General features: G+C 49.1%; 1 protein-coding gene across 2 annotated transcripts in view; it reads right to left on the reverse strand.

The window, feature by feature from the left end:
- Window positions 1-9,492, reverse strand: part of GTPBP1 (GTP binding protein 1) — a 20,142-nt gene extending 10,650 nt beyond the window's left edge. Inside the window, exons 1-4 of one of the 2 annotated variants that reach the window (XM_015569029.1) lie at window positions 9,336-9,492; window positions 6,914-7,025; window positions 899-1,079; window positions 6-354 (exon numbers count right to left, since the gene is read on the reverse strand). In XM_015569029.1, the coding sequence (XP_015424515.1) occupies window positions 6-354; window positions 899-1,079; window positions 6,914-7,025; window positions 9,336-9,455 (762 nt within the window). In that variant the 5' untranslated portion in view covers window positions 9,456-9,492. Of the gene's footprint in view, window positions 1-5; window positions 355-898; window positions 1,080-6,913; window positions 7,026-8,614; window positions 8,826-9,335 lie in introns of those variants that run through there. The other variant, XM_015569061.1, reaches the window with a different exon arrangement.
- Between the last annotated feature and the right edge of the window lie 479 nt (window positions 9,493-9,971).

The raw sequence follows: 9,971 nt of genomic DNA on the forward strand, positions 1-9,971 counted from the left end.
CTTACCATGAGCATGCAGAAGTCAGGCAGGTGGCCCGTCATGCCGAAGACCGTGGTCTTCAGGTATTTCTCGTGGCCAGCCAAGTCAATGAAGGTGATCACTTTAGTGGATTTCTCACAAATCTTCGTCCACTCCAGGCTGCCACCGTGGCTGTCTGGCTTGTTCACCACATTGCCTTCGCTGTCAAAGCCCAGAATGTCGTTGCCCACACTGCTGGTGCGACCAGATTCGATCTCATGTTTGTGGCGGAAGAGTTTCTGGCGGGCAAAGCCTCGGCCATTGTCCAGCTCCCCGTGTGTCAGGACCCCCAGAAGCGTGCTTTTGCCAGCATCCACATTGCCCACTACCGCTACCCTGCGAGTACATGAAGCCACACATCCACGTGAGAGTCAGTGGGTGAGTGAAGGGAAACCCACCAACGGAGTCTGTAAGGACAGGCTTGCTCCTGAGCCTCTCCAGCTCACTGCCCCTCCTACTCCTGGGTAAGTACTGTGGGAACGTGCCTGGAGGTATTCTCCAGGGCGCAGGAAGGGTTATGCAGGAGGAGTGGGGCTCCCACCACTGTGGCTTTCTCCCTGAACTCCCACTCGCTTCCCCAAGGCTGCTGGAGGGGGGCCCCAGAGCCAAGACAGGCACAGATGCCTCCTCCATCGCCCAGGTTTCTGGACTCACAGGCCGATAAGAAAGACAATGCAGCCCACAGAACGAATGTCTGGCCTCGCTCCCACTCTTCCCAAGTGGAAACAGTTTGGGATGGGGAGGTGCAGGAAGAGAGAAAGGTGCTATGGGGTCTCTGGACACTCGTTCCATGACTCAGAGGGGAAGGGGTGAAGCTGCCACACTAGGCGCAGAGGCTCAATCACGACTCGTGCTGCAGGGGCTCCTGAGGCCTCCTCACCTGACCTCCAGGAAGTCATTGTCTCCCACTCGCTTCCGGACCAGGTAGTCCCGCACGCGGCCGCCCGCTTCCTGCCGCTCCCGCAGGAGGATGACGTCGGCGTCTATCTGCTCGGCCATGCTTTTCACTGTGGCGTAGGAGGCCTCCATGTCTGCTTCGCTCAGCCCGTACTCAGTCCCATCTGGAGACAAGGGCCCAGGCATCAGTGTTCCCACAAGCCGGACAGTCTAGCCCTAACCAAGGCCCCACCCTAGGCACCAGAGAACACGGCTCTCTCTATTTGACACTTTTAAAAACCGTGGGCACATGCAGAGTTAATAAATAATAGTGCCACAGGCCTCCCCATTAAGCAAGACACTCACTAATTCATTCAACAGTAATCACTGAGACTCTCCTGGGTTTTATGCCAAGCCTCATGCTGAGTCCGGGGAATACAGGTGCCCTTAGCGAGCTCTCAGCCCAGTGGGAGAGACAGGAAATTAATTAATGGCAATACAGCTTGAATATCATACTTTAGAACTGTACAAAGAGAATGTAAAGTTTGAGCAACTAGCACTGCCTGGGGAAGCGGAGGGCAGCTTTGCAGGGTGCTGCAGAGAAAGGAGGAAAGGTGTCCCAGGCAGAGAGGCTAAGCATGGAGCATTGCAGATCGCAGCACATTCAGGGACCAGGAGCAGCTCGGTGTGCTGGGGAGCTGGATGGCAGTGGCAGGAGACCACACAAGAGGTGGAAGCAGTTAAGCAGACAGACATTAGCAGCAAAACACATGATGCACCAGGAAATGGGAAGCCTTGGGGGTTTAGGCAAGGGAGTAACATGACCCGATCGCTGCGGGTTAGAAGGATCTCTTGGGCAGCGGTAAAAGTGTACACCGACATGTGAGAGACCAGAAATGGGGAGCCCAGTTAGGAAGTCGTTCTCATAATCCTGGCAAGCAATAATGAGGACGGGAGACAAAGGGAAATGGGACAGAGTTAAGGATGATTTTGGAAATAGAATTTTGACTGAGGTAGATCCAGTGAAATGTCCAGCAAATAGATGGAAAAATGAGTCTGAGCTCAGGATGAGGAAGGGAGGAACCAATTAACCAATCATTTATTGAGAGTCCACTGATGACAATTCCCATCAGTGCTTTCCACTCGATGTCATAACTTCCACAATAGCTCTCTCAGCTTCTCCTCCAGCCTCTGTCTCTGAGGCACCCCTGCGCCTGACATAGGCTAACCCGCCAGCAGGGGCCTAATCTCTTCTACTGCCTCCCAAACACCCTGAAGCACCTTCTCGCACCCTCTCTTCCTTTTCCTCCTACTTCTCCCCGTATGGACAAGCTCAGTATGGACAAGCTCCTCAATTAGGAAAAGGAAACCCATCCTCACTTCCCCTGCTTGTCTACCATCTCCTCTGTTCCTCCTTTCCCACCGAGCATCTCAGAAGAGTAATTGAGACTTGCTGACTATCACCATCCTACCCTGAATCTTTTAACGCTAGAAAAAACTAGTTGTCAAGTCATCAATGGCTTTCTAAACCCTCATCCGATGCCCCTTTCTCGACCACAACAGTATTTGCCGCTGCTCGCCTCCCTCCACCCTGCGTGCCGAGCACATGGACTCTCCTGATTCCCCTCCTGCTCTCTGGCTCCTTTCTCTGTCTACGCTGTGGCTCTTCCTGCTCCTGTCCTTAAATCCAGGCTTTTCCAGTAGCCCGTCAGGGGCCCTCTTCTCTATCCTCTGAGCATTCCCCTTGACTATCTCATACTACGGCTTCACCTGTCATTTAAAAACCTACAAAATAAATAAATAAATAAGTAGCCCCTTTCGTTTCTAGCACTGTCCTCTTCCCGGACTCTAGAATGAATTCCCAGTTGCCTGGATGACTCTTAGAAGCCTGATGTCTAAACTCAACAACCCAAGCCCCTCCCTTTAAACAACAGCACAAAAACGAACACCGTTAACAAGTCACTTTAGTCCTCACTGCAAGCCTCTGAGGTAAACACAGCCCAGAGAGGACTCAGCGCGGGCCGAGCGCCGAGGGGCTGTGAGCTCAGGCCTGCTGATTCCAAACCCAGAGCCTTTTCCTCTGGCCGGGGTTCCTCTTATGCCAGACCAGTTCCTCCTCTTGCCTTCCCTATTTCTGAAGACAGCGCCATCCTCCCAGTCACCCCAGCGGAATGCTCATCACTCCGGTCCCGCTGATCCTAGCTTCCTACCTGCCCTTCTTGCTTTGTCCCGGCTCTACTCTTTTGGCCAACCCGCTGCCACAAGTCTGATTCAGGCCCTGATTCTACCTCAGTTACCACAACAGACCCCTAACTGGTCTTAGCAAATCCATCTCAGTTCCTCCAGCCCATCCTGCGTGGACACAAGTCCATGCTCCTAGACAAAGAAGCTCTAATGTTGATACGCCCTCATCAAAGCCTGAGTGGGAATGGCTTCCCAGGCCCAGCAGGTTGTTTCAATTCCTTAGAGGTCTCCCCACTCATTCCACATCCCCCACCCCCTCAGTTCTGTCCCAGTGCAAGCAACCCAGTCACCATCCCTCCCATGTTCTCTGTGCTTCTCCAGCTCCACACCTTGGCTTATGTATTTCCTCTCCTACAAAACCCACGGGCACATCTACCTATCCTGCTCACTCACGGCATTTCCACACACGACGCCTGTGGAACAGTGTTCTGGATGCACGTCTTCCCTCACTGTCCATTAGCATCTCCAGGAAAGAAGCCAGACGCAAACATTCCTGGGATCCCCCAGGTGGGATGCGTCTCCCACATGAAGTTCTCAGTGTTTGCGAAATGCGAAGCAAGTGCACAAAGAAGGAGCAGTTGGGCTGAGGAGTTTCTAAACGCAGGGCCAGCTGAGCTCTGGACGTCTGGGTCAGAGAACTTGAAGTGTTCCCTGGAGAAAGCCTGCTAGTCCTGCCATTCTTGCCAGATCCCCAAATTCTAGCCACTGTTTCTTGATTCTGACCCAACGAAAAGCAATGTTTTCAGGTCCTGTTCCACAGCTGGGGGCAACGACCAACAGCTCCTCGTCCAGCCAGAGCTCCCAGGTGGTCAAATGCCCGTCACATTCCCCTCCTCCGCAGGCACTGCAGTCCTCATTGCAGAAGTGGAGACACAGGCCAAGGAGAAGGCCGCAGCGGTCCAGTTACTAAAGGCCACGTTCACCCACACCTGACCCTCAGTGCGACTTCAGTCCTGCCATCTGACTTACACGTTCTACATGCACTTCCTGCTCAACCTGATGCGAGGTTCTCCGAACTTTCAGGATAAAAGCCTGAACTCTTTGGAATGGCACTCGAGGACCCTCCTGACTGGCACTCCCAGCCTCACACACTACACTCCTGCTTCACTGGCCCACCACTGGCCCACCACCTGCTCCTCCATGGCCGCTGCCTCTCGCCTGTGGCAGCCTCTGCGCACTCACACTGCCTTCATTCGCCCAGAAAACTCCTGCTCATCCTTCAGAAGCGACTCAAGGGTCACATCCTCTTTGAAGCTTTTCCTGACTCTCCACAAAGACTTCATACTCCTCCTCCTTTGTTCCCTGAACTTTTAATACAGTACCTGGCTCTCAGAAAGTTGTAACTTAGTATCTAACAAATTAACAAGATTCTGCCCTCACCGGTTTGTCTCTGTGGATAGAGCGTCGGCCTGCGGACTAAAGGGTCCCAGGTTTGATTCCGGTCAAGGGCATGTACTTTGGTTGTGTGCTCAATCCCCAGTAGGGGTTGTGCAGGAGGCAGCTGATCGATGTTTAACTCCCACTGATGTTTCTAACTCTCTATCCCTCTGCCTTCCTCTCTGTAAAAATCAATGAAATATATATTTTAAAAAATTAACAAGATTCTTTTTGACAGCAATCTCATGGCAAATCAACTATACCTGGAACCCTTAAAGAATTATTACTGCAACTATTAATAGTAGCTAACATTTATATAATGCTCACTATGTGCCAAGTGTTAACCTTCACCATGACACTACTACTCTCCCCTTTTTAAGATAACTTAGAGCCAGTAGGCAAAGTCAGACCTGCCAGACTCCAGACCCTGAACTAACTCCTGGGCCAGATTGCCCCTTTTGTAAGATCCACCTTAGAGTACGAATGTGTACTTAAAGAGCACATTCCTCTATGCAGCTTAGAATGTTTAATGCCAGTTTATTCATACAAAATGTCTCAGAGGGAGGGTGGGGAAGGATGTCATTATCCTCATTTTACAGTCAAAGGATGTGATAAACAGAGGTGAGGCGCCAGGCACACACAGGAAGCAGGTGCTGAAGCCGGTCCCTGGGGCCTTGCATCTGGTTTAGTCCTCTGTTTGATGTTCAGCTTGTTTAACTAGTTACAACCTCTAAATAATTCCAGCAGGAAGGAGTCACTGTGAATCTAATAACATCCAGTTGATAGATGCAAAGATAATGCCTGGGTGTATAATGTGTTAATGAATGTTTGACATCTTATGCTTTGCCATGAACAGGTTAATTAGTTGTCAGCCGCCAGGGTACGGGGAAATTCACTAAGAGTCCACATTAAAGAACTGGGGGCAGAGGAAGGTGTGTTAGGGATCTGGGTCTTCAAAGAACAGTCCCACCACTTGTCAAAACTGATCCAGATGTGGTTTCTTCAGCTCCACAAGCAGGAAGTGGTCTCTGATGGTTCATCCTATCACAGCAGGCCTAGTCTGTACCTGCCACAAAGGTTTCAAAAAGCTAGCAATGACCCCCTAGTCACCAAATGAATGGCTTTTTCTGAACCCAACTCTCCTTGTTGTCTCTCTAGCACTTAACAATGCTAACCAACTCCCCTTCCTGACATGCAAAGGGCGATAAGACCAAAACTAAGCGGTGGCAGCAAAGATGGAAAGGAAAGGATAGATAAGAAACACATTTCAAAGGAAGGCACAGCAGTAACTGGAGGTCGAGCCCTTCTTCTTTGTGTCACTTCTGACCATTTCGAAATACTATTCTCTACTGAGCTTATTTGTATATATGCTATCTTTCCTCCCTGGGACAGAGACCAGATTTTAGTATCCAAAACTACTTTGCAACAGTATCAAGCCCTTAGAAGATACTTAATAGGTATTAGGCAAATAAAGAATGATATTGAGATCTTCTCCATCTTAAACTCAGTCAACAAAGGAATTATTATCTGCCTTTACAAAGCCTACATTCACAAAGAGAGCTGTTCCTTTAATGATGCACCAAGCCCTCCTGAGGCTTCCTGCAAAGATGACAGACCAGTTCTGGTTCAGGCTAAATTCATAATCATTATCAAGCCCAGCTGTCAGTTCACCATAATGCCATAATGAAGATAAAGTAAGTAGGCCTTGTGTTGAAAGGATAGAGGAGGAATGACTCGGGGGGAAATACCCAGGACATAATGTGGGATTCTGTTATGGAAGCTGCCTTCCTCCAAAACAGCCCCATTACAACGGAATAAGCAGGCCGGAGTACAATAACCAGTTCCTTCCAGAATGCTACCACGTCTATGTGTCTGATGGGATCTCACGGGGAGAAGAGGGGGCTTCTGTTAGCACAACTACTCACACTGAGCGGTCAGTGTGGTCTGCGGCAAGACAGCCTTGCTGAAGAGAAGAATTCCAGGTGTCTCCTCCATGCTGATATCAAGAAGGACCACATAAGTTCTCTGCTAAGCAGACAGTAAGTAGCAATGGGATCTGTAAACTGGAGTGGAGGGGAAGACTAGAGCTGCCCAGGGAAGGCTGAATCCTAGGCCTGTGGCTTGCTCTACACCGGGGACCAGAAGTTTCCTGGCTTTGTGCTTCATTCCCCTTCATGCAAATGGAGGTAGAAAAGAGGCATCTGTAAAACCGCTTGGAAAGTGAATCTTTCAAGTCAAGCGTATTATGACCAAAAAGGTGGGAATGAACATGATCACATTATACTTTTATATCCTCCCAAACAGTTCTGCAGACACTGAACAAAAAAAATGGGTAAAAGATGGGAAATGTGCTCTAAATATTTTTTTAAAAATAAAGTGAAAGGAAAACTATGCTCACCTGATCCCTGCCCAATGACATATATGGTCTCTCCGCATCCCTCGTCCATCCTCTCCCACATCTGCCGAAGTAGGCTGTCATACTGCTCTGACGTAGGGCTCACTAGAACCAGCTAGAAAAGAAACCAACAGCCTTAGACCACACTTACTACAAGAGCACCACAGCCAAAGCAGGTCAACAGCCTGACCGAGGCCCTGACTGCACCCCGCAGCACCCTAATCGACAACAGCTACAAAGCCCCTCCTGCTCTCTCTGCCACTCCTTCACTAGCCTCTGAGCCGAAGGCCTTATATGAGTTGAGTTTTATAATGTACTAAAATGACTACGTGTGAAACACAACCCACAGAAAAGAGGGTGTGAGCAGCCTGCCTCCAGCTGCTTAACAGGAGGGGAAGGACCAACAATGACTGAGAATCTGACACTGTGGGTAGAAATTGATGAGCAATGCTTCATACCCACATGCCAAAGTCTTCTATCTACAGCTTGCAACTCATAGGACAAAGATCTAAACTGCCATGCCCTCCACCCTAGACCAATGGTTGCCATAATAACGAAAGAGTTCTGTTCCATTTTGCCTTGGCTATCTTGATTTTTTCTTTTTCTTTAGGAATCAGCAGTAAAAAATGCTGCAAGACTCGTCTTCATCAACAAAACACCGTTACCACTAAGATGGGCATTAGCACAATCATTTTACGAATTTTTGACAATAACATTAAAGTATCAACTACTTATTTGGGGAGGCCATTAAACAATAGCCATTCTCTAACCATTCTTGTGTGACCTTGGACAAAGAGCTTAATCTCTCTCAGTCTCATTTTCTTCAATCTACAAAATGTAGGTAATACCACCTGCATCCTCAGGCACGTCACCGTAAAGACCAAATACGATAACAGGTAAGCATCTAGTCCAAAGCTCAATAGGTAGTAAGTACAGTTTTCTTCACAATCCTTTCCAAAAACAAAAACAAAAAAAACCTTCTTGGATGAAAGTAGCCATTAACTGTTTCTCACTTTGGAAACTTTCAGAGCCTTAGATCTCCACATATAATTGTAGCAAGTGCAGAACTAACAGCTTCTAATCCTTTCCTCAAGACTCAATCTCTCAACCCATTCCTTATCTCTCTCTACATGGTCATTTTTCTTTTCAATATCACCGATATTTATATACATACAGTTCCTCAACATCCCAGCTATGAGATGAAGAACCACTTCCCTACTCTGGAACATTAAATAAGTTGGTCAGGAAATGAAGGTATTACTCTCTTTGCAACACTGCCCTGCAATTTCCCACTGTTTCTTCAGCAACTTGACCATGAATTGACATCCAGCTGGCCTGCTTGAGTCAAGCACATCTCTAACAATTCTCCAGTTGACTCATCAGAGCTTGTACTTGAGTGCTGCCTGGGTCTGTTGCATCATGTCACACTGCCTCACATATATCCCCAGACCTTCCCTCTCTCCCAGCGTGGCCATTCTCATTATGGCATTAGAGGCACCAGATAAGACCACTGGCTTCCAAGTGCTCAGCTGCCACTAGAGAGAGAAAGAGCCACTGGAAACTTGGTTGCTTAGGTTGCAGGGACAAGTCTTCTCCAGTATGGGCCAGGTTTCATGCCATTTTGCCACCAAAGACTGTGTAAGGTCACAAACATCTCTATTGCAATTTTCCAGCAACAGGTAGGAGGGGGTACTGGTGCTCTATCTTCCATCGGCTGCTATTATTAAACTGCACAGGGAATGATCAGTTCTTCAGTTCACTTCATTTACTGAATAGTTATGTATTAGGCACCATACTAGGGGTCTTATAGGCATCTCTCATTTTTACAACCAGCTGTACTTAAAAAACCACGTAGCTGAAGAACTGAGAAGCCAAACTTTCCCAAGGTCACAGAGCCTTTGTAAGTGGCAGGGCAGGAAAAGAATCTGTTAAGAAAAACAAAATTCAACCAAATAAGTTTAAAGATCTAATTGGCTTTATTAGTGATTCATGAATTGTGCAGCATCCCACCTCATAAATAAGAGACCTGCGCTGAGTAGTATAAAGTGCAAGATTCTTATAGGAAACTGGGCCAGATAAAGTTATTAGCACCCCCTGGCCATGGGCAAGGAGGCACATTATGGTGGGTGTTGCTCTTCTATCAGTCAGGGACAGAGTTAGTTCATCCTAGCTTGAAGCCTGTGTTGGTGGCCAGAGCCACTCATGCCTGGGGTGCATACAACCATATGTATATAAAAAGTTATTAGCAAAAGAAAATATTGTTCAGACCAGTTGACCAGTGTTGGTGGGGAAGCGTGGCAGGGGCTCTTATGCAGGTAACCTGTCTAGTGTCCACGAGGAAATTACAGTCCATTACTCCACACCTGGGAGGGGCTGAAACTGCAATTAAGTCTTGTTTTACTCTCAAGGGAGCAAGTGATCCCACCTCGGGTCTGTTTCTTTCTTTTCTTTTCTTTTTTGCCAGAACCCAACCCTGTCTGGCTCCCAAGTTAGCATTCTTTCCATTTAGCACCTGCAAAACACAGTCACATTTTATACCTGTCATCGCCCACAATGCCCAGCAGGTGGTCAGACCATAACTCCTGCCCACCTTCGCGGGAGCTCAGAGGACACGATTGGAAACGGCCTTCATCACTGCATTCATACAGGTTGTGTTCCACTCCCAGGATGGCGAGGTGACAGGTCAAGTCCCTCTTTCAATGTTGTTTTGGGTGGATTGACAAAGTGGACACAGCTCGGACATCCTCCTCCCCGACTGAGCCACTACTTTCTGTTTCCTTTCCCGACACCAGGAAGAGCCGCCTCCCGCTTCGCTTCGGGCGACCTGATCCTCCCGCGCCTCCACTCCCGCTCCCAAGCCACCGCCGACCCTCGCTGCCACGGACAGGGCAGCGGGCCCCCCTCGGTATCGGAGGAGGTGGCACCGCGCGGGGCGCTGCCGGTGTCGGGCACCCGAGTTCCACGTGGCGGAGCCGAGGGGTTGTGATCTCCCCGGGAGCCGGGCGGCGGGAGGGGGTCGGAGCCGCTGGGAGAAGGACGGCGGTGGGGGCGCCGCACGGGG

Source organism: Myotis davidii, unplaced genomic scaffold, assembly GCF_000327345.1.
Source record: "Myotis davidii unplaced genomic scaffold, ASM32734v1 scaffold2370, whole genome shotgun sequence".
Classification (NCBI taxonomy): domain Eukaryota; kingdom Metazoa; phylum Chordata; class Mammalia; order Chiroptera; family Vespertilionidae; genus Myotis; species Myotis davidii.